The 25059-nt window shown below is 45.4% G+C and overlaps 7 protein-coding genes across 10 annotated transcripts; 4 read left to right on the top strand and 3 right to left on the bottom strand.

Annotated features, from left to right (window-relative positions):
• Nucleotide 1: 1 nt before the first annotated feature.
• LOC117135410 (TRPL translocation defect protein 14) lies at nt 2–10095 on the bottom strand. Of its 4 annotated transcripts, XM_033295556.1 has the most exons (11): nt 9340–10094; nt 7795–7862; nt 7535–7572; nt 7175–7212; nt 6215–6346; nt 2326–2454; nt 2124–2260; nt 1491–1704; nt 1097–1427; nt 856–1040; nt 2–557 (listed from the first exon to the last, which is right to left on the bottom strand). In XM_033295556.1, the coding sequence occupies exons 1-11, from the start codon at nt 9566–9568 to the stop codon at nt 502–504; spliced, it is 1557 nt and encodes a 518-aa protein (XP_033151447.1). In that variant the 5' UTR covers nt 9569–10094; the 3' UTR covers nt 2–501. The 4 variants fall into 4 exon arrangements, with proteins under 4 accessions (XP_033151447.1, XP_033151446.1, XP_033151449.1 ...); XM_033295555.1 differs by having other exon boundaries at nt 2–1040; nt 9340–10095; XM_033295558.1 differs by lacking the exon at nt 6215–6346 and having other exon boundaries at nt 9340–10093.
• A 420-nt stretch (nt 10096–10515) lies between these two features.
• LOC117136747 (kelch domain-containing protein 10 homolog) lies at nt 10516–15130 on the top strand. The gene is made up of 3 exons (XM_033297779.1): nt 10516–11871; nt 13265–13822; nt 13963–15130. Exons 1-3 carry the CDS (start codon nt 11038–11040, stop codon nt 14392–14394), a joined length of 1824 nt encoding a protein of 607 aa, XP_033153670.1. The 5' UTR covers nt 10516–11037; the 3' UTR covers nt 14395–15130.
• Nucleotides 15131–16174: 1044 nt separating this feature from the next.
• Nucleotides 16175–16831, top strand: LOC117136945 (ragulator complex protein LAMTOR2 homolog). The gene is made up of 3 exons (XM_033298093.1): nt 16175–16317; nt 16378–16564; nt 16633–16831. The coding sequence occupies exons 1-3, from the start codon at nt 16250–16252 to the stop codon at nt 16753–16755; spliced, it is 378 nt and encodes a 125-aa protein (XP_033153984.1). The 5' UTR covers nt 16175–16249; the 3' UTR covers nt 16756–16831.
• Nucleotides 16832–16954: 123 nt separating this feature from the next.
• Nucleotides 16955–20648, bottom strand: LOC117136944 (pre-mRNA-processing factor 19). The gene is made up of 3 exons (XM_033298091.1): nt 20509–20648; nt 19088–20441; nt 16955–17222 (listed from the first exon to the last, which is right to left on the bottom strand). The coding sequence occupies exons 1-3, from the start codon at nt 20525–20527 to the stop codon at nt 17078–17080; spliced, it is 1518 nt and encodes a 505-aa protein (XP_033153982.1). The 5' UTR covers nt 20528–20648; the 3' UTR covers nt 16955–17077.
• On the top strand, nt 17329–19067 carry LOC117138435. The gene is made up of 5 exons (XM_033300546.1): nt 17329–17368; nt 17423–17499; nt 17556–17665; nt 17717–18487; nt 18543–19067. The coding sequence occupies exons 1-5, from the start codon at nt 17329–17331 to the stop codon at nt 18982–18984; spliced, it is 1440 nt and encodes a 479-aa protein (XP_033156437.1). The 3' UTR covers nt 18985–19067.
• Nucleotides 20649–20915: 267 nt separating the features above from the next.
• On the top strand, nt 20916–22362 carry LOC117137458 (mitochondrial ribonuclease P protein 1 homolog). The gene has a single exon (XM_033298902.1). It carries the CDS (start codon nt 21000–21002, stop codon nt 22338–22340), a length of 1341 nt encoding a protein of 446 aa, XP_033154793.1. The 5' UTR covers nt 20916–20999; the 3' UTR covers nt 22341–22362.
• On the bottom strand, nt 22355–24096 carry LOC117137457 (dynein assembly factor 3, axonemal homolog). Its single transcript, XM_033298901.1, has one exon. It carries the CDS (start codon nt 24021–24023, stop codon nt 22401–22403), a length of 1623 nt encoding a protein of 540 aa, XP_033154792.1. The 5' UTR covers nt 24024–24096; the 3' UTR covers nt 22355–22400.
• Nucleotides 24097–25059: the final 963 nt, after the last annotated feature.

Below are 25059 nucleotides of genomic sequence, written 5' to 3' on the forward strand. Positions count from 1 at the left end.
GTTTGGTGGTCTTGTAGTTGTAATCTTATTTTCATTTAGCTTAAGAGTTAAAATGATTGGTTCACAAATTTTCCAAAAGACACAAAAATGTCACATGATATCGCGGATCCATGGATTTACATAGTTACTAGTGGTATGGCTTACAAAATTAACACGAGCAAACATGACAAGAAAATTTAAGTACGTGTGGGGCTCCCAACCTCCGGTTGCGATTAAACTACAAACTATAGACTCGACACATACGCCTCTAGAGTTTACGCTTCCTTCATCCTCCTGCGGTTAAGTACGCAAATAAGTAACAGGGTATGTGGACGTTTTAGGGGGGGGAGTTTTGGGGGGCCAGAGCACTGATTGCTTGTTGGCTTGGAACGACATCCGTTCCGGTTTTAAGATTTTTTTTTTTGTTTTGTACATTTTATTGCCAGGTCATTGGTGTTCTTATAACTTGCTTTTGCCGTGTAATATGCGTGTGCAAAAGAGATTCAGGGACAGTTCGGAAGCCTACTGACCATTGAGGAGCAGCGGCGTGCTCGAGACTCCATTAGCGGCGCCCTTAACTACAAAATCAAAAGAGAAACATAGTCAGGCGAAAATTAAAATTTGAGAAACCAAAACGATTACCATCAATTTGAAATTTTGAAAAGAACAGAAAATGAAAGTAAAATGAAGTGGCATGCATTGGAGCAACGAAAGATAGAAGCTTATATTATGTACAGCAGTGAAACTATAATCTTTTGGTTCCATTCTCTTTGGCTATGGATTATGTTGACTTATGTGGCCTCATGCCCTAATCGCTGTTCTCGTCGTATGGATGATACTGCTTTGCCGGCACTGGCGATTGCTCCTCCTGCTTACCGTGCGTCGCCGATCGGCAAAACTTCTTGGTGGTGCTCCAGTCCTCCTTGAGGGATAGATTAAACATGGAGTAGTCCGGATCGCCGGTCACCTCCTTTACAATGTTCAGGAACTTGGGCATGCAGTTCTTTAGGGCATCGCCGGTGAGCGACGAATACGTCTCCAAAAGCACCAATCCCTTGCAGCTGCAGCAAGAATTTTTATTACAATGGGAAATCTTAGCATAAGTATTTTAACGCACCGTGGGTGGCCTGGCTCCTTATAAATATCAAGCTGAAAATATTGGTTGTTGATAAGGAAGCAGCGACGCTTCTTGTAGATGGTGAAATGAGCATCGTCGCGCTGGGCCAGCAAGTTCATGTAGTCACGATGCGTCAGCTGGGTCTTCACCTCAATGCGGGCCTGCCCGTGAACGTTTGGACGCCGCTGCGTGTGGATGTAGCTCCAGTGGTTCTTCTGTCCGCGCTTGCGAAGGCGAGCCTGCACCTTGGGTCCGGCGGACTGCAGATAATGATGTACGACATCGAAGTCCTGGAAGGGCGGAAACTCGCTGTCCGGCGGCAGAAGGGCCACTGTACGAATAAACAATGTTACACCTGTGATTCAGAAAAGCTATCTCTGCCAATTGGACGTACCCAAATATTTCAGCTTGCGCGACGTGGCCTGCAAACGGTCGCCAATATCAATGCCCAGTTTCTGGCACACCGACTCAATCATGCGATTCATCTTGGTCTCGAAGTTGGTGGAGTTGTCGATCACATCGAAGTAGGGATGGCCCACCCAGGCGGCCGCGGACTTGTAGTCCAGTTCCCGGGCCAAATCAACGCCCTCCGAGCGGCAGGCATGGTCCTGCAATGAGCAAACAAGAGGTTAGTTAGTAATATAATCTTATTTTACAGCCACTAGCCCTACGTAAATGTCACTAGCGATATTTAGAAAATGCAGCTGCCACTCTACAAAGTTACAACTACAATGTTTTTACAAAAGAAAAGGGTCCCCTTTAATGCATTTATATACTGGAAAATAGTGAAGATTTACACTAAATATTTTTATGTAATATTAACAACAATAACTAAGAAAGTATGAATTGAAGGGACTTCGAATTCGCAGGACAAACTGTGGCAACCGATTCTAGAAGTGCAGCCATTTTTGGATACCTGATAGTGGCGCTTTCTGTTCTACCGTTTTCGGGCGATTAATTGGTGCGGACAAGAGAATTGGTCAGGTGAAATTTGTAATGCCGACCGACCAAGTGGCATGCAACTCACCTCTGTGGAGTAGAAGTCCTCGGCGCCGTTGGCAGCCGAAACCAAGTGCAGGATTTGGTTGTAGCGATTGTCGCGCATCTCCACGGGATTCCAATTGTTGCCCGCCATCATCTTTTCCCATTTATCCTTGGATATGTCTGCAAATGAGAGTAGTGATGGTTATCTTCGAATATGCGAGCGGCAAATTCCACTGTTTACTCACATGCACTGGCATCCATAACGCCGCGATCGCAGATAATCAGACAGTTGCGGGTGCTCGAGTTGCCCAGTTCAAAGTAGGTGTTCTCAATTTGGACCATGGTGCGGATAAGATTCTCCTGGAACTTGTAGGCTGTATGGGGAGAAGGGATGGAAGATGGAAACGTTACTCTTTGGACTCTCGACATTTGCGAACAATCCGAACAAATAGAATTCGAAATACAATTGCAAGCAAATTCGAATCGAAGGGAATTTAACACTGTGTGGCATCGAATTGTAAGAAACTTAATTGACTGGGCGGCTCTGATTCGAGTGGGATGACAGTGCTTGATGAACGATGGCCAGTATCCAGTGTCTGAGTTCAGCGATGTCAAGTTGAAGCGATGAAACCTAATCTGAACTGGAGTCAATGGAATGGGCGTACAAGAGCGCGAATCGAATTCAAATCACTCGAGTTCAATCAACTTGTTCCTTTTCCCCGCAAGTAAACAGTTTCTAATCAACAGTGGGTTAAAGAGTACTCAGCATTATTCGTCTCCTCCAGATGTTAGTGCCTGCTGAATTGAGGCTTCAGTTCCATCTCAGTTTCATTGCTGATACTAATTTAAAAAGCGGTTAGAGGCAGTTTAGGTCGACCACAATTCCGATTGTTTTTTTTTCTTTTTTTAGTAATTTAAAGCTCAATAAAATTATAATAGCACACAAAGCCAAACAAACAGACATGTTGAATAATTTGAATAAATGCGAATGACTAACATTATAGAAATTCGTACTATTTCGAAAATTGATCAATACAATGCGCACAGTTGCCAAATTGTTTTTGAGCAATCTTGCTAATGGAATAATTTTGCTTCAGGAATGTACTTTCATTGCGAAATCAACAATGGCATATAGGAAGCTCTTGGGATAAACACCCAATGGCCTTGTTGCCTCGAAGTGGAGCTTCATGGGTGAGCCAACCGAGGCAATTGAAACAAGTGAGCTGTAATCGCTGATCCCAGTCGAGAAGAGGGGATTTTTCCCAGAGACAGGGAGTCACAGCTTGTCATCATGGCGATAAGCTATGTCATCATCATGCTCTTTCTAAAACAGTTGAAATTCTTTAACTGGAACGTTCTATAGATTGTTCTTGATACAACAGCGCAGTAAATGTATCTTCAGAATGTAAATGTATCTTTTATAAATGGTTCTATTAAGTAAGAAGGCTGAGAGCTATTTAGTTAAATTCAGTAACTTCCTCAAGCGCATTGCTATTACGGTTTCAGCTAGCGAAGCTGCACTGTGGCTGCCTTGCATTTGTGAGCCAATGGGGGTAAATAAATCAGATTGATAGGCGTGTGGTTGGGTGGGCAAAGTCAGGTGCTTTTGTGGGATAGACAGAGGCAACACTTGTTGCGGTTCCCTGTCGCGTGCAAAATAGAAAAGCAAAAAAACGTGGAAAACTTTGCTGCCCAATGAGCTCCCTGTGTTTGGGCATTAGTAAGTAGTTTGTACATTGCATTGAACTTGACGCAGTGCATCGGGTGGCAGGTGGAATCGATCAGTTGGTGGGACGCATTTCTGTTTCTCCCCTGAACGTTTTGTTTTGGTTTGCCAGTCTATTCTTTTGGCCTGCCAATTCTAATTCAATTAGCAACGATGATGCAAGAGAAAATAATGAACAAAAACGTGAGGAAATGTATTTGCAATTTCACCAGCTATTGCGCATCGGCGAATGGAAATCTATGCACAGAAACAAAAATAATAAAGAATCTCTCTAATCCTGATAAGGAACTAAAGCGAACCACCGAAATAGTCGGCGATAAGAATGGCTAATTCGAGATATGATTTAAATCTATTTAAAAGTAATCCCGATATCATTTCTAATCAATCCATTATATATTTGAATTTGTATCTGAATGATTGTTTTTAAGCCAACATGTGTGTGAATTCCCATTGTGTGTGATTTTGAGTGCCCAGCCAACCTTTAATGGATTCTCGAGTTAATAAAATCGTATGCAGATTAGGAGGTTCTTTACGCACCGACATACATAATTAGCCAAGTTAATTTGCATTAATGCCAGACAAACGATTCGGCGGCTAATGAAGAAGTCGGTTGGGTATTTGGAAAAAAAATCGAAATTAAGGGTTCAGTTTGAATGGGGAATGTGGGGAAAGCAAATCAAGAGGCGAAAAATACAAAAAACAAAATCGTTTAGCAATCAATTTCGGGAAATCAATCGAGCAGAGAGGACACCACAACCACAACCACGCCAACCAAATCCGACTGACAGACATCGAGCGATAACAAGTTCAAACGAGAATTCTTGGCAAGACTGGCGACAAGCCCGCCCCTCAAATATATTACCTATCAAACTTAAAGCGTTCTATAATATAGATTCTATATGTATCAAAAGAAATAATCATCTACTATACAGCTCTACATACAGTTGTGGTTGTGGGATTTGTTCTATTAACATGTTTATGACAAATTCAAAAAAAATATATAGTTTCTAGATCGTAGTGTAATAATTCCAATGAAAAACCATACTGAATATATATATAATTTATAATTTATCTATTGGTTAAATGAATCATTTTTTCTTCATCATTGCTCTATAATTGCGACCGCAACTGTATAAATCGGAGCACTACGAAACTAATTGAATGGAGCGCGCATTTAGCGCCCAACTGCGAAGAGGGGGTAAACAAAAGTCTGGGGGGTCTCAATCGGGCGGCCCAGGGGCTTCGAAGAGGGGCGGTGCGGGTGGCCTGTGGTTCGGTTGGGAAGCGGATGTCGAACTCGCGTCAGCAGGCACGTGATGTGCTAGATCATTTCGCATTCTTCGCCCCACAATACACACATTTCATTAGCCAGTCGGAAGACCAGCATATAGAAACGATACACCCCCACAAACAAATTAGTGCCGAAATGAAAACGAAAATGGTTTTTCAGCTGGGAAATTGCCATGTGGCCATGGCTCGCTGACTGGCCAACAATGGCCGAAAGCCGTAAAGTCTATGTGGCACATACAGTGAGTATTGGCATAAGCAAACTAGGGTTATTAGAAGAGAAGCTTACTAAAGCAGAGAGTAGCATTAGTCAGCTAAGTTGTAAGTAAAATCACTTTAGAAAGGTAAAGAGATAAACTATATTGATAAACTATCAGTATAAGCAAAGTAAATTGTTCAGCAATCTCACATAAGGTAAGAAAAACTAAACACATTCAGCACTGATTTTGCAAATTATCAGAAATCCAGACTTCTGGGAGTGGGTGTCCACCAGATATCAGACTTCTATATATCTATATCTTATATATGTATATAATCTGATATATACCTACTCTCGCCTGTGCATGTGTTGCGGCTAAATTTAAATGGCCCATTTAAATGTGGCTGAAATGGTAGCGACTAAACGAATTGCAGAGGCTCGCCGCGTAAAATATTGTTATTGAAATGAGCAGATATACAAGTACATATATCTGTTGGATAAAGACACATTGTACAGATCGCCGGCGATTACGACGTGTTAGTGGACACAAGTGTTATGGGGACGCACATAAATCATAGAACGAAGCCAAAACAAACAGAAATACACACACATTATATATGAAAGGCATTTAAAAGAGCATTGTTTGTTTGCGCGGGCCAAACAGCACGGTATGTTGGTTAAATGTCAAGTCATTTGGGGACGAACACAAAGCAAAAGATACGGGAAAGTTCTGTTCAAGACTTTATCCGATTAAGAAAGTGCATTGGGAAAGCAGTTCAAGGACGCACAGGTAGACAGGTGGACTTGGCATCGAACTTCGTTCGTTCGTTTGTTCGATTCAAATGGGTTAGAGAGCCAAGCGGTTTGCAAAACGAACGAGGATAATAAGAAGCGATCTGTGGCTCCACCGGCTCTCACTCACCTTCGCTGCCATTGGGCCGGGATGCAGCCTTGGCCAAGCAGCGCGGACAGGATGCGGTTAGATCGATGAGACTGTGCTCCGGAGCGGCGAAGGGCAGATCTTTGTAAACGAACGTGGTTGGCGTGGGCGGGTCTGTGAGTGTGGTTGGCGATTTGTTTTGGGTAATCGTGTGTGAGTGGGTTGTGTATTAGATTAGCCGCTGGCCGTAAATACTATATAGATGTATAGACTACCCGTCCGGTCGTGATGAGTCACAAAGGCTTTAATTGTCCTGCTTGCGAATGCCATTACTCATGAAGGCTTTGTAAGGAATTGCGACTAATCGGCCGACATGTGATCAGACCTAGCTACGTTCTATATCTTATCTGATTGTACTTTTTTGGCAATTTAGATACTTTCGAATGCGCCTCCGCCCCCGCCGGCACAAGCACATTGACAAATCCATTAATAACCATAATTGACAAATTGCTGGGCGAGTGAAAGGGAAGAACGCTAGCGAAATGACCTCGAGTCACGCAATCAGGATATCGAGTGGGAATTCGAATCGTGTCCCAAGGAATTACGTAAGTTTCATTGAAGACGTGACTCTCGTGGGCCGGGGGACCTTCTGGCCAAATGCTCAGATATATGTGTATATATATTAGATGATATACTTGTACTATCTATAGTATGCTGGCTGTCGCACTTGCCTGATTTTAAAAATACCCCTAGCATATATTGTACGTATAGTATAGGGATTCTTTCTGTTGGTCGCTAGCGGCAAGTAAATATTTTGATTTATTTTCGTTGCTTCGAGAAAACTTGGTGTCGAACTTGACAGTGCTCGGATAATGCGATATGTGTGTGTGTGGACTCGGAAAATGCTTGCATTGTAAGACTCCTCTTCTCTCCTCTGCTAAGTCAACTAGCAAGTTATCTTTTGGTCTCCCGGTCGCTTGCTCCACCGCCTGCTATACTTACCCTCTTTCTCGGTCAGATCGGAGAACTTCACACCGCCACTAGATATACGGATGGTTTGGGGGAGAAACAGAGAGAAAGACAAGCGGGAATTAGCATCATTCACATGAAAGTCTATTTGTATTCACTAGATCAAGTATTTCAAAGTTCAAGAGCATCGAGAATGGAACTCGAATGGAATTAAGTTCGTATCGGCATGGTCATCGTCTCAGGTAAAAGACGAGCGGCAGACAAGGCTACTTGGTCCAATCTCAGGTGGCGAACTCCTGAGCGGCTCCTTTCGCTTTGATTGCCTGGCATTGCATTGATTACGTTAATTTCTTTATTTTTGAGTGTAAGAGTGTGTGTGGAGAGGGAATTTACCTGAGTAAAACAGTGGCCGTTTCAGGCACGCGGAATACCTGAAAATATTTAACATGCTCATTGCTTTGTTTCGAGTTTTCGGCACAATAGAATTGTAATGAGGGGAATCGTATCTAAAGGTAATCCCGCTATCGCCAAGGCTTCACTTCCTCCTCTACTTACAGAGCTGCCCGCGGCCCAAAGCAATCGCTAACTTGCCTTAGTCTAGGATCGGCATACCCATTTCCCATTCCCCCAATAGAATCACCCACGACACTCACCTTCCATCCAAGGTTTTCGAAGAAAGTGCACAAGCGGGACTGTCCCGTCGTCTTTCCGCCGCAAGGCCCTGAAAAAACAACGCATAATGTATTCATTAGTTTTATTTGTTTATTGGCAACCGGGCTAAGGTTACATTCTTCAAATCTATACTGTTTGGATTGTCAGAAAAAGGGGAGAAAGGTGCGCTCAAACTTGTTGGAAAATTCCCGAAAAATGTTTTTACATCTCAAATGAAATGTGCCGAGTTAGTGCGAAAAGAATTGCTAACAAGTTTAAAAGGAAAAGTGGATGGTTTCTAAAAATACATTTTAAAAAACCCACGTTTCTTTAGCATGATTGCTTTAATTAGCTAAACAAATGCGCACGTGCTTGCAGTTTACATAAATTAAAATCTGAACCAGTAAATTCGGTTTGTAAATGCCTTAATATATCGTCAGACATCTAAAAACCTTTAGGTATAGCAATTAAAAATAAATGAATTCTATGAAACACTATTAACGATGGCGCATATTTTAAAGGCAACATTAAAACAACATTTAATTAAAATTCATGACTTTATAGAACATGTATTAGAAGGTATACTCTATCAATAAGTTAAACTAACAGTTGGATAAGATATGTGGGGACGCTCTACGTCGCCATGGTCTCGTTGTTCATTGTTTGGATCGACGAGGCGGAAACGAATCACTTCGATTTGTGTCCCAAATTCCAGCAAATCAAGTGCACTTGAGTTTCTCGCCGCTGTGCATATCACTCGATTAGGTCTGCGGACTGACCCTGAAGGCAATTACGCCCATTGCTGAATGCATTGCGCAGCGATCTGGGGAAATCGATTCCGAATGCACTCTAAAAAAGAGTCATGTTCGTCATTCAAACGGCAGCTAACCACCGATAAGGAATTTGTTGAATGGGTCTTTACTGGGATTCCGAAGGGTATTTTCGGACAAGTGACACACGTGGCGATGTGGCCTGTCTTTTATCAGCCTCTTCCGAAAATTATTAGAGCTCTCGGGCGGAGGAAGCCCGCCCCGTAGGCGATAATACTACAAGTAGTATGTGTGTGGTAGATAGGCCCGTCAATACATTTCGGTTTTTTTTGTGGCGCTTCTAATCACAGCCATAACTTGGGCCCAAATTAAATGATTAGACCACGCGCCCAACCGCCGCTCATATGATGGTCGCGCAAAAACAGGTTTCCTACGAATTCGAATTCCTACGAAATGAATTGTAAATAGTTTTCGGCGAGGGTCTTTGAAGCGCCGACTGGCCGCAAAAGCCGGTAGCCACATGAATACAAAGAACGAAATATGATAAAGCTACCCACTTGAAAGGTGGCGAAAGAGCTTTGGAAGCTGCGCGCAGGACATAATCTCTACCCATTGGTGGAAATTCGCGACCTTGACACAAATCGTAAACAAATCGCAATCGGGTGGGTGTCTGGGCCACGAGGATGCGAGTGAACGAGGACACTTGTAACAGATACACAGCAAACCCAGAGAGCTAACTTAGATATATATTCGTTTTGGGGGAAAATTGAAACTCACCGCCAGTGAGGACGATTTTGTAGACTCGTTTATCTTTCGGTGACACCGAACCCATCCTGTTCAGCTTCAAGCTGGGCATGGCGCCTGGTTTCGGTGAGCTCGACTTTCTGATCTCGACGTGCTGCTGCTCCGGTTCGTCCTGCTGCTGCTGTTGTTGCTGTTGCTGCTCCTGACCATTACTGGCGCTGGCCATCAACGACTGCTGTCCGTTGCTGAGGAGGGTGGCCATGTCTTCGTCTTCGGGAATTTGGTATTGCGTGTTTGTTTTTTGGGAGAGCAACCGATTGGCTGTGTGGTGGCACGCAGAGAACTCTTCTACGCGCGATGCACGTGCCTTTTAAGGTTATGCCTGTGGAACTCGGGCAACTCCTGCGGCTCCTCGGGCTTTTCTGCCGTCCTGGTCTCGATCCTGGTCTCTGGCTCCTGGGGATCCAGCTGGTAGCTCGGACTCGTGCGCTCTGCAATTCAAATGCTGCACTGGCGCGTTGAAATCATGCCCAGATTTTTGATTGCGCGGGATGCTCTCAGAAAGGCCGACGACGGAGCAGGAGGAACTTTACAAGTTAAAGTAGTCGGCAGCGTTGCACGCTACTTTCACAATCTGTACCACATTCGCTTATTTGGGCAATATCAAAGTTTATTCGACTTGGGATGGTATTGCATTTTTACTAGTTGACACCGCATCCGTTAATTACACAAGCGAATAACAGAATCTTGTGGAATATGTGTGCCGACGGGGTCTTATACTGTTGGAATGAAGTGCGGCCGCATTTGGATGGAGGAAAAATGGTGACATTTCATGCATGTGGTCACACTAATATGAAATGATTTTTAAAATAAACGAAATTATAAATATATACATTAATATATAGTTAGATACTGTGTCAACTCCTTTAACTCATTAAATGGTTTTTTCACAAAAATTTATTTCGAATTATGTGGAAGCAGCAGATGTTGTTATTTCATTCTTTTATATTTTTATTTAAAACATACACTGATAATGTAAGTTGAAAGTTTTTTCTATTACTTCCAATTGGAAGTTCTTTTAAATGCCTCCAACTTAAATATAAAAAATAAAATTCCCTATCGATAACCCAATGTGCAATCGATAGCGTGTCACCTCTGACTCAAGTGCACTCGAATGCAGCGTGACCGTTTATGGCAACTTATCGATAATTTCACGGCCACACTGCTCGAATGTTCAGTTCTACATTTAAAGCGTAGTTTGTCGCACACGGAGTGATGCGCGAGTGCAATCGACTGCAATAATTAAACAAATCGCCAGCGTGCCACAACTAGTGAAATTGCATTAGCCGAGCGGGGAAAATTGACGAGCAGTTGAATTAGCAAAGGAACAAACATTTTCACAAACCACGTAACGTAACACATGTGCGTGCGTGTGTGTGTGGGTGCGAGCGAGAGGCACTGTGTGTGTCAAAATGACAGCAGTAGCAACAACGAAAACAACAACAATAGCAACAGAAGCAGCAGAAATCAAATGAACAACAACAACAGCCTACTTAACCAGCTGTGCGAGGTCGCTTCAGACCCCCCTCCCACCTTTCCCACAGAAAACTGAAAAAGCAAAACCACATTTGACGAAAGTAAAATCAAAATTGTTCTGTTCCCTGTGGCAAGCAACATCAAGCTCCAAATTGTCAGTTACGTTATCAAAACTCAAAACACAGCAAGGGTGTTATGAACATACTAAATCCAGGCAAATTCAAGTGTATCGTATTTAATCAACTGCGTCACACTTGGACGTTTCTTTTGTTTATCTGCGATTTCCTGGCCAAGATTTACCGGACGCCTCGTATAACTGACCACCAGGAGCAGCTGGCCAACCATAATAATAATAACAACAACAATAATAACGATCTGATCATGGAACAGGACATGCCAGAGGAGGAAGTGGGTCAGCCAGAGGAGGCTCTGCCGCAGCAGGACAACGGTGAGCATGTCGCCCGTTTCAATGCCATTCAGGCTGCCGTGGAGCTCATGGACGCAGCCAGCGATTTGGACGAGGAAGAAGAGGAGGAAGACGACGACGTGGATGTGGACTACGGCGATACCGACTCGGACTCAGAATTCGAAGAGATGTACTCCGACGAGTGGTCCAGTTCCAGCGATGAGCAGGACGAGGGTACAGAGCTATCCAAGAGTGTCCTGAATGTCTTCCTCTCGCCGGACCAGCAATCTCAGGTGGCCAGCCAGCTTCCTATGTACGCCTTCCAGCCGTTGCGTCTCGTCAAGTGCCAGTACAGGGATAAAAATATTCCCGGTGGATTCCCTCTTGCACGCAGTGGCCACCGGATCATCGCCTCAAATTCGCATCTGTATTCCCTGGGTGGCTACAATCCGCGGAGCGCTATGTCTGCATCACGCCACGGCCGCTGCCTTCTCTTCCAGGAGCTATGGAGTTACAACTTTGCCACCAGGACCTGGAGGCTGGAGCTGAATGCGGGCAATGCCGCCAATATGCCCGTGGAGCTGGCCTCCAATGCATTGACCATTCACAATAACGTGTTGATTGTGAGTATCTATTTGATGCTAATCTCTGCAGAGCGGGGCGGGGTTCGAGGGCTTTAAGGCAGACGAAAATAGATGAGTTGGATTGTCTCTTGCTCGTTGGGTGTGTTGGTAAACACAAAGAAAAACCAATTCGATTGAAAATTGTGATCGTTAATGAGTAGCAGAAAAGGTCTTTAGTTTTAGTTTTCTTTGCTTTATTTCGTTCAAATTGCTAGTACTTAAAGTGATCATATTTCTTTCTGTGTAGGTTAGGCAAACCATCAATTGCAATAAAAAAAACTTGTTTGTGCTTAAGTAGAAAACACAATTGAATGGTGAAATGAGCAGAGAAATCAGGCACAGCTGATCGCGGAGATCTCGAAAGAGAGTGAATTAGTAGAGTAGTGAGAGAGGGCTATTCTGGGCAATGAAAATCGCCAGGGCCAATGCCACGCCCTGTTCCGCGTCTCCACACCGCCGCCTCTGCTTTTTGTTTATGCATTCTAAACACCCGAAATGTCAACCCAAACAGCTGCCCATGGCCATTGCCGTTTGCCTCTCACTCGGAAGGCACCTCCTCCACCATCTCCTCCACCATCTCCTCCACCTCTACCGCCTCCATCTCCTTCTCCTCTGCCTCTGCGCATGCCAGGCAACCCTCTTTTTCCACTTTGGTTACTACGCAGTTGTTGTTTATGCTGCTGCCGCATGCAACAACTTGTTTTCCAGCTTTCCCCACCTCGCGCTCGGCTGGAAAAATTGAAAACATTGTATTTACAATTTTTACCCACCCAGCAGCTGAGTGCGCGCGCTTTTTTAGTTTTCGGGAGGAAACCGAACCGAAAGCAAAGCCAAACGGGAGCTGTTGGCATTTCATGCTGGCAGCAATGCCCTTCCCTTGCATTCCACAATTAGCTATAATTTGATGACGAATCATGCCCCGATACATACACAAAAACACACTGGAGACACATGTTTCCGCTTATCGGGGCTGCAGCTCAGCCTCCTCCCCCCACCCTACTGCTGGTCCCTCCCCATTTTCCCATTTCTCTGCTCTTTCACCACCAGGCGATGATAAGCTGCTGCAGCTCAAGTATCTGCTAATTAAATGCATTGGCAGCAATGTCAGGGGCGTCGGTGCCACCCGCTTAACTCTAAATACATAAATATATGTAACTATATATAGAAAAAATCCAGAGGTTTAGAAAGCTAAATTGTTTAATAAACAACCAGTTTTTTGCCTAATCTCACGTTCTAGGAAGAGCCATAAAATATCATTTTCGTAACAATTTAAAGGTAAAGTTTAGGAAAGTGGGCTTTTATCCATTTTGTTTACTCTTTATTCAAGATCGTTTTACCTCAGCTTCCCTTCTTTAAAATAAATTAAATTCTAATTTTACTAATCCTCTTTCAGTCTCATGGCGGCACTGGCTATCCATTTGGAGTATCCTGCTCCAACGACTGTTACATTTACCGAACGGCTAGCGCTGGCGCGACACCGGGCGTGGATCGCCTGCAGGTGAAGGGTGACCTGCCCACGGCTCAGTACGGACCGGGAATAGTGATCCATAAGCACTTTCTGTACACAATCGGTGGAACGACGGGATTTGATTACACTTGTGATGTTTATCGTTTGGATTTGCGCACCGGTATATGGGAGAATGTATACATAAGTCGTCCGGAGATGCGAGACGACCCTGAAGGACGCTACCGTCACGAGGTCGTTTATGATGGCAAACACATCTTTGTGCTGGGCGGCGGAACATCGCATTCTGTATACGATTTGCAGCGCATTCCGGCTTACAACCTAGAGGCGAACTGCTGGGATTACTTCGAAACGTATCCCGATCAGCGTGCTGTGGATGCAGATGACGGCAACAGAGGCTATCCAAAACCGCGCAAGTGCTTTTCGTGTGTGCAGCACCAGTCCTCCACTGGGGACAACGAGGCCTTCATCACGGGCGGTCTGCAAGTGAGTTAAACATCCTATAAAGATATTTATAAAAATGATAGCCATAGCACATTTCAACTGTGTGGAATTTAGACAGAATTTACACCACTCTCTTTTGAGGCTGTCAATGCTGCAACTAATGCGAAATCCTTGATTTGCAGGGCGACTTCTCCACATATTTTTCGGACATCTGGAAGCTTAATCTGCGTACTAAGCATTGGTATCGCATCGATACCGCCATCCTGCCCCGCCCGCTCTACTTCCACTCGGCGGCCCACTCCGATAATGGATGCATGTACGTATTCGGAGGCATCGAGTACATTGACAAGGAGATGCGCCGCCGCAACGATCTGTATAAGATGTGGATGACAGTGCCCAAACTGAGCGAAATGTGCTGGGACGCCATCACATACTATAACGACAATCTCGACTTGTACGACCGAAAAACGCTACTGAAAGCCGGTATACCGAAACGTTTTACGGAACGCCTACCGCCGCAGCGCAGGAGGCGTTTGGACCCGAGCCAGCCAGACCCGTCCATGCTAATTTCGCTGTACTCGAACCCGAAACGTGCCCGATCTTCGACGCAATAGGCCTGCTACTGTTCCCACACAAATAAATCGAAATCAAGGAGGGTAGCGGAGCCATACTTTTTCGAAACTCTTTTAGTTGCAGAACTTTGTTATCATTGTTTTAAAGTTTTGTTTCACATTGAGCGCGCGCTGTGATCGAATATGAAGAACATTTATAGTTGTACACATGTGTATTTTGATACTCGTGTTTCCTATGCGGACATGATTAGCATGTAAATAAGATTGTAATTAAGTTTAGCTAGCGCAACAACAGCCAGATACAGGCCATGCGTATGTATTCTAAACTACAGCTTACAGATCAGCCAGCGCACCCCCAAAACGGAGCATCAGAAAAATTCACGATAGATCTATGAATCTTTTACCTGGTCCTCGAATCTTACTTGCTATATCGAAACACGGCCCTGATATAATGTTCCACCCTCTTTAAATCCAACACACATCCCACTTTGCACCCAAACAAAACAAGACAAACAAATAAACCCATAATGAAAGGCTACACCAAACAATGTCATATAGAGGGATATCCCCGATGTATTTTTGTCAAAGTGTACATAATACTTAGCGGTAGTAATATTTAATTAACAATAAGACTCCATCAATATTGCGATATCATGTACCAATGCAGTACGTAGGCTACTGCTCGCCCCCGTGGCGAACGTTGGTTTGCTCGTTTTACATTACCCAAGACTAAATTTGGTTGAATCTAAGTTAATAAATAAATTTCTAATGCCAGCGACGTTTCACTCGTACCATTCGCTTCCTGGCGCAGATCATCCACGGCGTACTTGCCAATGACCCAGTTTCTTGAATTTGCAGTCCCTGCTCCGAAATTTCTCGAGAGGATGGGGGCAGGCAGGCAGCCAGGCGGTGGTGCTGAGTCATGCGCAATTTGCAATCACAAAATGCACCCTGCTAACCAGGATTTTCGGCTAACTGCGTAGCACCAGCGACCAAAAGTACAGGTATTCGGAAACTGAGGCGTTTAGAATTTTTTGGTGGTTGAAAGTAACTACTGTTGCTCTGACCCCGTGGAGTGCTGATGCATCGCATGGAGGTAGTGGATGAACGGGGGGAGAGGGAGAGTGCAGCTCTGCTGCGTAATAGATCCGTGACCTGGTTTGCCAATGACGTCACCAAATACGCCTTAAAATTCTCGTTATGCGGAAGTTATGGATGGAACGCAGATAGCTTGGCTGCCATTTTAGCAATTGAATGGGAGAGATAAGAGCCTTTGAAGAAAGTAGCTGATAAAACGAAGCATAACTATCTGGGGATTATGGTCTAAGTCAGCAAATGTAAGTAGACGGGATGGAAATATAAAAAATATAAATAAATTCAATGTCATCAAAATTCAACATGTAATGCACATTTTTTAGGTACTTGGAATACATAAAAAGGTTGAGTTTAGATGTGTCAAAATTATCTATGTAGTTATTATTTGGCATTTTTGAAAAGTTACAAAATCTATAATAGAAAATATTGCTTTTTCATTACGTTAATATCCAATTTGTAAATGGTATATTCTCTTAAGAAACTTATCTCTCCATTTCTATATTATTATCAAGTACCGAAACCAAAGATAATAAAATGAATGTTTCCCTTTTCCCAAGCGATAACAGAAGAAAACAAAAACAGATAATAATAAATATTGAATACAAAAACAACAAATCTTAATTTGAAAATTTCATTTGTTTATAAATTTCAAATCGTCATATAGATGGCGCTACATCTGTCATTGTCATTCACAGCGCAACGCGCACACCTTATCAGCTGAACTCGTTGCCATTCAGAATGCAGTGTTTGTGAAGGCGTAGTTCTGTTGTTTTTTATATTTTTCGCTTTAATTATACACAAAATGTTGAAACCCAAAGCTTTGACGCAGGTCCTCAGCCAGGCGAACACCGGCGGAGTGGAGAACACCCTGTAGGATAGACCCTTACCATGCCATTCCTTCAAAAATCACTTATCCCTGCACCCCCACAGCCTGCTCAGCCAGGAAGGAGCTCTATTGGCCTACTCCGGTTATGGCGATAAGGATGCCAGGATAACGGCGGCCATAGCCAGCAACATATGGGCGGCCTACGAGAAGCACGGACGCAACGCCTTCCGCGAAGGTCGCCTCAATTTCGTGCTCATCGATTGTGAGAACGGTCATGTGGCCATCACACAGGTGGGTGATCCTCTTTTTTTTTAGCAGGGATTCCTTCTATAAAATCTTTACTATATTACTTGTTACAGGTCGCCAGTGTCCTTCTGTGCCTGTACGCCAAGCAAACGGTGGGATTGGGTCTTCTGAAGCAAAAGGCCATGTCACTAGCCTCCTATTTGGAGCGACCGCTAAAGCAGATCTCGGCTTCATAAGTAGAAAACAATGATGTACCAAGTTCGGAACTGAATAAGTTAATAAGTGTATGCATTAAAATTGAATCAAATGAATATGAATAGTCTGCGGAAAAAGAAAAGCTTAAACGATAATATATTAGTAGTTGAAATTATGGATCTTAAAGGATTTTGTTAGTATTTAAGGAAAAACTTGTCTGCGGGTTTTGCAAATTCTGAATTATTTGGATACAGGGTCAGGTTTATTATTCTGCAAGATTTGTGCAAGAAAACACACAATCATTAGGGTATATTATAGAAGAAAAATTTGAACTTAATTACTAAGTATGGACTCTGCAAGTGCTTATTCGATGGCGTAGAGCTTCAGGGTGCGGTCCATGCTGGTGGATGCCAGATACTGGGCATGCTTGCCGAATCTCACGCCCGTTGCCAGGGCCGTGTGGTCGTTGAATACCTTCAGTTCCTGCCACTGCTTGCATAGGTAAACCCTGTAAATAAAACGAAGCAACCGTCAGAATTTCATTTGTACCGTGGCAACCAAATAAACAAGTTAACTAAGGGAATCCATTTCATTCTTGCGAATTAAACTTAACAATGCGAAAGTTTAAAAGAAAGGTTTACCGCGAATATGAAAGTAAGTATTATATTCTAATATGCACAGACTTAAAAATGCATGCTGCTCTTCAAGATTTCGTGCGACCCAAGACCCACGTGGAACCGGAGCCTCCAAAGCCCATTAACTTATCGATTGCGGACTTCAATGCGGTGCGAAATAATGCATTTTAAGAGTTCCAAAGATAAGTTTTATTAATATTCCTCAGCGCGGAGAGATCTCCAATCCCCGTGCTCCTTGCGTGGTCACCACCATCGATCCCGATTATATTAAGGACGCCAGTGCGCAACGTTTGGCCAGAAAATTTCGCATGAAAACGTAAGGAATCAAGCGAATTATGTGCTGGTGTAATTTCACAGCTTTTTTCAGAGACATCCTACTCTTGAGGGAGATTACCCGCAATCGCTTTATGTACTATGCTACGCAAGAACTTTTTTTGGACCGAAAACGCGAGAAGGAATACCAAGACAATATATACGAAAAGTCCGAGGAGTTTCACAAGTTTGCAGAGGAGTCGCTCAAGAAAATGGAGGCGGAGGAGTTTAAGAAAATGTTAGAGGCCCAAGAAAAGCTAAAGACGCTGAAGGAAAGCAAACTAAGCGAGGAGCTGAACGAGGTGAAGCTGGAGCATCAGCGAGTGCTGATGGAAGTGCAGGAGGTCTACGGTCGCTTTCAGTATTTGCTCAAGCTGATCAGCTACTTTGATGACACAGTGGAGGAGGAGCAAGCCGACGGAGACGATGCCAGCAATAAGCTTAGCATGCCGCAGGAAATCGTTGCCATGGAGATCACCGAACGACATCCTGCGGGTCTCGAGCAAGTGCGTCAAGTCCAAGAGTACATGGACAAGATAGTGCGTCCATATTTGGCCAAGCGTAATCATCTCAATGCAGAGATCTGGATACGTGGCTATGAGAGAAATCGCTTAAAGGTGTCCAACTACAACAGGCGCTTTTCTCAGTTGGCAATCCTGAACCACATCGTAGCCATCCTTCATGACAAGGCACAGAAGACGTACGAGCGCCAGGTGAAAGCCAATGTGTTCCTCAAGGATCCCGAGTTCCTGCAGCGACGAGTGGCAGGTCTTCAGGAGCGTGCCAAGGGCCTATTAAATGACTACGAGCAGAGATACTGCAAGGAGTGAGTTGTGATGGGTACATATTTGAAACTACTATTTTATATTCTTAATTTCCAGCAAGCTGAATATCAAGCTGAATAGCATTGTACCAATTATTCTCAAGCAAATCCAAAACAAAGTTAAGCCGGAGCAAAAGCGAGAGGTAACGCAGCCGCCATCCAAGCCAGCAGCCCAGAAGTCGTCCAAGCAATGGCGAACTCTGGAAGACATGCAGCCTCCACCACCGCCACCCAAGTCCACATACGAGGACGAACAGGACACGACTCTAGCCAAGGTTGAGAAGATCCAGGGCTATGTTTTGGAACTCTTGGCTAAACTGGACCACATCGAACCGAGCAAGCTGCGAAGCGTTGAGCAGCAGGTTCGACGTCGCATGGCAGCGGAGAAGGAGATGTCTCGCCGTGCGTTGGTTAAGCAGAACCGGCTACACAACTGGATGGCGCACTTTAAGAAGCATCATGATCAGCAGGTTGAGCAGCGATGGAAGAACAAAGTCTAAGCTGAACAACAGCACTCTACTCAAAACATTAAATTAATCAAATTTAAAACTTATCTTAACCTCATGCTGAATGCTTTGAATAAGGAAAGTACAATTCACTTACCTGACATCGCTGCCGGCGATCGCCAGATAGGTTCCGCTTTGGTCGAAGCACAGATCCTTGACCTCGTAACCGTCATCAAGCTGGATTGTCTTAAAGTTCTTCAGCTTTCGCAGATCCCACAGCTTAACGCATGCATCGTCTGCAGCGGTGGCCAGGTAGTAACCGTTCTCTGAGAAGGAAATGGCCGAAATGGGACCGGTGTGACCAGGGAAGTTGGCCACATTGCTCTGCTCCTTCAAATCCCAAATCTTAACCTGCGAGTCCACGGTGCCCGTACCGAAGATCAGACCATCAGGATGGAATTGCGCTGTCGTCAGCCCGACTTCGGCAGTATCGATAACCTTGGTGAGCAGGCGTCCTGTGCGGATATCGGAGAATGCCCAGTGTTTGTCGGATGATGTGGACAGCAAGTAGTCGCCAGTGGGGTGCAGTGAGAGTCCAGTAACAGGACCTTCGTGGCAGCGCAGGAGCAGCTGCGTCTGCGAAGTGGGCACGTGCCAGATGCGTATGTTCATGTCGGGCGAGCCGGTTATGACTGTATCCTCGTTGGGATGATATATGACTTTGGTGATCTTCTTGGTGTGTCCCTTCAGGATGGCCACCATCTGCTCGGTGTCCTTGTTGAACACGGTGGCGTTCTTATCGTTGCCTCCGGTCAGAATCTTACTGTGATCAGCACTGTTGATGTCCAAGGCCAGAATGCCGGGAACGGAGGCCGAGTGTAGACCGGGATGGGATGCCACGGTAAGAAAGTTCTTAACCTGATCCGTTGTAACCAGATCCTCGGGCACAGTGCGTCCGCGCTTCTTGCGCTCCTGCGTCAGCACCGTGGCCTTGTCCTGCAGTTTTTGTATGACCTCGGCGCTCATGCCCGCCTGCTCCATGGGATGGGCAGCAGCTCCGCCAGCCTCAGAGGCCAGGGCAGGTTGTGGTATTGCCGTGGGTGCGTTGGCAATGCCCGCCTGCGGTTTCAACGTGGCCAGAGCCTCGCGAGCGGCGGCCACCTCCTTATTGAGGCGGGCAATCACACGACAGGCGGCATCGTGCTGATACAGCGCATGGGACAACTCTTGGCGCGTCGTCTGCAACTGCTGGCGTTGTGTGAACGAGTGAATCATGAGGGCGTCCCACTCGTCCTGCATCGTCTTTAAAGTGGCCGGAATGCTGGTGGCACTTGGCGGTTTCGGTTTTACCACAGCCGGCGTCTTGATCTCGATCAGCTCCTCCGGCTTCAGCTCCTTGCCGCTAATGGGATCGCAGCCGTTCTCCAACAGATACTTCTCAATCACCCGCTTTTCGAAAACGGCTCCCGAGTACGGGGAAACCACGGGCGTCTCGGGGACTTCGTTTGTCACTGAATGGAACGGAAAGTGCGATTCATAATGGTCCAATTTATATCAAAATCTAATTTATTCACTTACGTGCGCAAACCAAAGCCATTGCTAATTGTGATTATGTCGCTTTTCGCGTAGTCTAGTTGGTAAATTAAATGTTTTACACGTTTTTCCCGAGCCAAGCGCAAATTTGTCGGCAAAGCCGCTTCTTCTTATTATGCCAGTCACTCGGCGACGCGGGAGTTTCGAACACAAGGCTGCCAGATCAAATTGATTTTGGCTAGAAGTTTGCACAGAAAAAACTAGCTAGATTTTCAATATTAGTTTCTTATATATATATAATATTAATACATTTTAAATCTATACATTCACGTTAAAATGTCATAGAAAAAGTGTATTTACCGTTCGCAAGTAACATAAATTACGTTAATCAGTCAGTCAGCTGTTAATCGTTTTGCCATTCACAGTTCCGCACGCACAATCCACAACTGTTGGCAACCCTAGCACGTTGTTTCTGTTATTCAATTCACGATCTAGTTTTATAACATAGTTTACTGCCATTAAGGTATATTTTTAAAATGCTGAAGCATTTTGCGCGATGGCGTCTGGGCAGCCAGTTGCTAAAGGGAAGTGCCGCACCAGTGAGGCAAGCCTCCAAAACTTCCGGCGCAGAGAATTCGTTAGCCGGCAAAGAGGAACCCCAAAAGAAGTTCGTCAATCCGTTTTCCCAGCCTGCTCCTGCGTTAAGTAATGATACGATATCAGAGACCAAGGAGGAACGGGATAAGCGACTGAAGGTGCTGCAGCTGGAGGCGGACATTGCCCACCAAGAGGGTCGGCGCGTGCCGGCGCTGGAATTCTTTAAGGATCATCATTGGGAGCACGTGCTGACGCTACCCACAAAATCAGCTAGGATCAAGTACTTTGCCTATCTCTGGCAAATCGAGATGAAGAAGGAGGCGGATCAGCGCAAGAAGGCAGTGCGAGCGGAGGAAACCGAGCGGCGGGTTGCGGAGATGCGAAAGGAGCGCGCGGAGAATACGCACATTATCTATGGCCTGGGACACACATCGTTGTTTCTGCGTATCTACGATACCACTATTAATCACTGGCAGAACAACCGGCTCACGCGGGCTATGCAGTTCGCCCCCAAAATGGTGTTGGATTGCTCCTATGATGAGCACATGAACAATCGGGAGGCTACCTATGCAGCAAAGCAATTGATGCTGTGCTTTGCAGAGAACCGGATGAACGATGAGCCCTTCGATCTGCACTATTGCAACGCCCAGATGGACAGCAGATGTATGCAGAGCTTCCAACGCTACATCCCCACCATTCACAATCCAGAGTTCCCGATAAACTTGCATAGCAAGTGCTTTACGGAGCTGTTTCCCAAACAGAACCTGGTGTACCTAACGCCCCACTGCCGCGAGGATCTGGTCACTTACAACCCTGATGACATCTACATCGTGGGCGCCATGGTAGACACTATGAACAACGAACCCCTTTCGCTAGCCAAAGCCAAACGATTGGGTCTACGGATGGCGAGACTGCCCCTGGATCGCTATCTACAGTGGGGTTCCGGTTCGGGAAAGTCGCTAACTCTAAACCAGATGATCAACATTATGCTGGACCTCAAGAAAACCGGCGACTGGGATGCGGCCTTGAAGCATGTGCCACGTCGGAAGGTCGTGCAAAATGAATTCCAGCACCGCAGGGAGAAAGATCATTGGAGCACAGGCACGCGGGCTAGGAAGCTTAATATCCGAATCGATCATTTGCTGGATTTTGACGAGGATCGCCGGCAGGCTACCTCTTTTGCAACTCCGCAGAAAGTAAGACAGCGACGGGAGGGCTTGGAGTTCCAACTGGACACTTGGGCAACGGGGAAGCAAAAGAAAAAGCAGAGACAAAATTAAAGTTACTCGTTGTATTCATTAAGATGCATATTTTATTTCACTCGGATTCGGATTTCTTATTTATGGCAAATTAGTTTTTGGTTGTAGGGGACCTTCTGCCTCAACTTCCTTCTTAATGGCTGCCACAGTTTGGTTCGATGAGGGAATCTCCTCAATCACTAGACCAGTATACTCTTCAGAAGGTTCCCCAAAATCTGTGTCTGTGTCATATTTAAAAGTTATTTCTGGCACAGCTTCTGGCACGGCTTCATCTTCTTGTTCCTCTTTATCGGTCTTTTTGTATTTTAGCCACATGTTCTTGGCGTTGATGGCCTGGTAGTTGATGGCCGGCTTCATGCCAGCCTCTTTCATCAGCTCTTTGGCTTTAGATTCATAGTCCTGCACACGTTCTTTTCGCTCCACCGTCATCAGCTTGGTTTCCAGGATAAAAAGTGATTGTGCGCGCATCGTCTGGAAGAAGTCCTTGCTCAAGAAAGAGTAATAGTTATAGGCCATAAAGACGACATCAAACATATTGTTCCAATGAGCTGCGCCCTGTTTCAGATGCTCCATCTCCAACGGCGACACAAAGTGCACTGTTACTCCGGGCACGTTGATCCACGGCTTATCGTATGCCGCTTGCCCAGCCGCGTCCTCTTCCTGGTGGTTCAACAAGGGCGTCATCAGCAGCTGAACGGAGCCATACCGTCGGGAGCGAGTGGTATCATGCTCGTAGGCCGTCTGGGTCAGCAATTCGTGGAAGAATTCCATGAGATTGCGTTCGGTTATGTCGGTAGCACGATAATCATTATCTCCGTGCACAGAATGATGCATTCGCTCCTCCACGGTGCGCAGCCCGAAGCCACAAAACGGTCCGGTCTGGATATCACCCACATAGCCACGGTGGATGAAGTTGCGTCCATTGCGCACCAATCCAGCGGCCAGTGTCTTGTTCGGCTTGCAATGCTCATATTCCGGAAAAACGAAAGCCACTCCGGTCTCGCGCCAATAGCGGTACTCCTGCGAACAGATCTGCTGCCCTCCACGGTCCTTTAGGGTCATGCTCAGGTCCCAATCAAAGGCCCCGTTGCGGTGGTCATACCGGGTGCCGAGCAGGGCTCTCGACCTTTGCTCCCAGTAGGCGGTCACCTCAAAGACATTCCACGGTTGCGGCTGCCAGAAAGTGAAAGCCATCTCCAAGCCATCGCGCTCCTTGTACTTCAGTCCATCTATATTCAGCATGGGAGCCAGGCGCTGCAGTTCCTCCTCATTGGTGACCATTTTAAGCAGTGTGCGTCCCTTGGCTGCCATGTAATGGTGCGAGCTGGGGCGGATCACCGCATTTCCGTAGAGGTCCATGAACAAGTGCACCTTGGACACTAGGTTAAAGGACTCGGGATCCTCCAGGCCTACGCCAAGGAGCAGCATGTTCCTGGCTTCAATTTCGGCGCAACCATCGAGTAAATAGATATTGAGTTTGGGTCGGATGCGATGTGTGTATCTCTTGGCCAGCGTCTTGATCACATGCCGCGGATCAGCTCCACCGCAGATGAGTATGTTTAGGGTGTTCAAAGTATTATCTCCGGCCGCTTCTTCTGCTTCCTCGCGTGCATGCTCATACTTCGGCAGAGGGTCGTCCTTGATCTTGAAGGCCTTTAGGTACTCCTCGTATAAATCCAGCGCGGAACTGATTCCCCACAGCATTTTGAACTTGAGTGGCTTTGGTTTTTCGATGAAGTCTGGATCTGGAAACTTATTTGGTTATGCTATCGCCCAAACTGACTGTTCACCCTTGATTGATGGCAGTTACCAGGACTACTTGTTGTCGCCGTTGTTCCGGGCAACGTCTTGCTCCTGCTGCACTCCCTCATTTGCGTGCATCCGTTGCGGGGATTAGGGAGCTCTGGCAATCATAACGGAAATTGCTTTTCGATATCAGTGGCTGGCAGCGGGTGCTGGACAAATGGTTCATCCTGCCGGGCAGTGGGGCCACATCCCCTTCACCCTGGTGTGGAGCAAAGTGGCGGGTAATGCATTATTCAGACTTGGTTGTTTGCTTTCAGCTGATTGGCAAGGCGAGCAGCGAGCGAGTCTATCGGGGATTTCCCATGGATTCCTAATTGGATAACTTTCTGCAGCAAACGGTTGCTTGTGCTGCTGGTGAGGAGTGTGCTTATGAGGATTTTCAAATTGAAATGCATTTTCTAACTACGTTCTTCAACTACAAAGTTTAACCCTTTCATATGCAACAATTTTTAAATAAATTTAATCATTTGTTTTTTTGCATGATTTAACTTTCCCAAGTCTAACCTTTTAAACTAGGCATGCACTCTACTGCTTTTGTAATCTTTGTAATTTTTATATTTTTTTTAAATCGCTAAACGCGAACAAATATCCAAAGCGGATGAGCGATAATGCGACTAGTTTTTTGTCGATGCTTTTTTTATTGTTTGCTTGCGGGGAAAATCGTTGTGGCCGAATGGATTTAAAGCCCGCGGCAAGTGGCTCACTTAATCCTGATACTTTGTCTGCGCTGTGCTAGTTTTTATTCAGTCTCAATTTGGGTTTTCGCGTCTGCCTTTCAGCTTGGTAACTTTTCTTTGGCAATGCCGGAAAGTTCGTAATACATGAGTAAGTCTTCGCCATAAAGTTTTCCGCCTGCTCGGAATGCCTTTCAAATGCTGCTCTTTTGGCCGGGTTTACGCTGCGTATGCGTGATTTGACGATGATAGCTGGCAAG

Source organism: Drosophila mauritiana, chromosome 2R, assembly GCF_004382145.1.
Source record: "Drosophila mauritiana strain mau12 chromosome 2R, ASM438214v1, whole genome shotgun sequence".
NCBI classification, from domain to species: Eukaryota; Metazoa; Arthropoda; class Insecta; order Diptera; family Drosophilidae; genus Drosophila; species Drosophila mauritiana.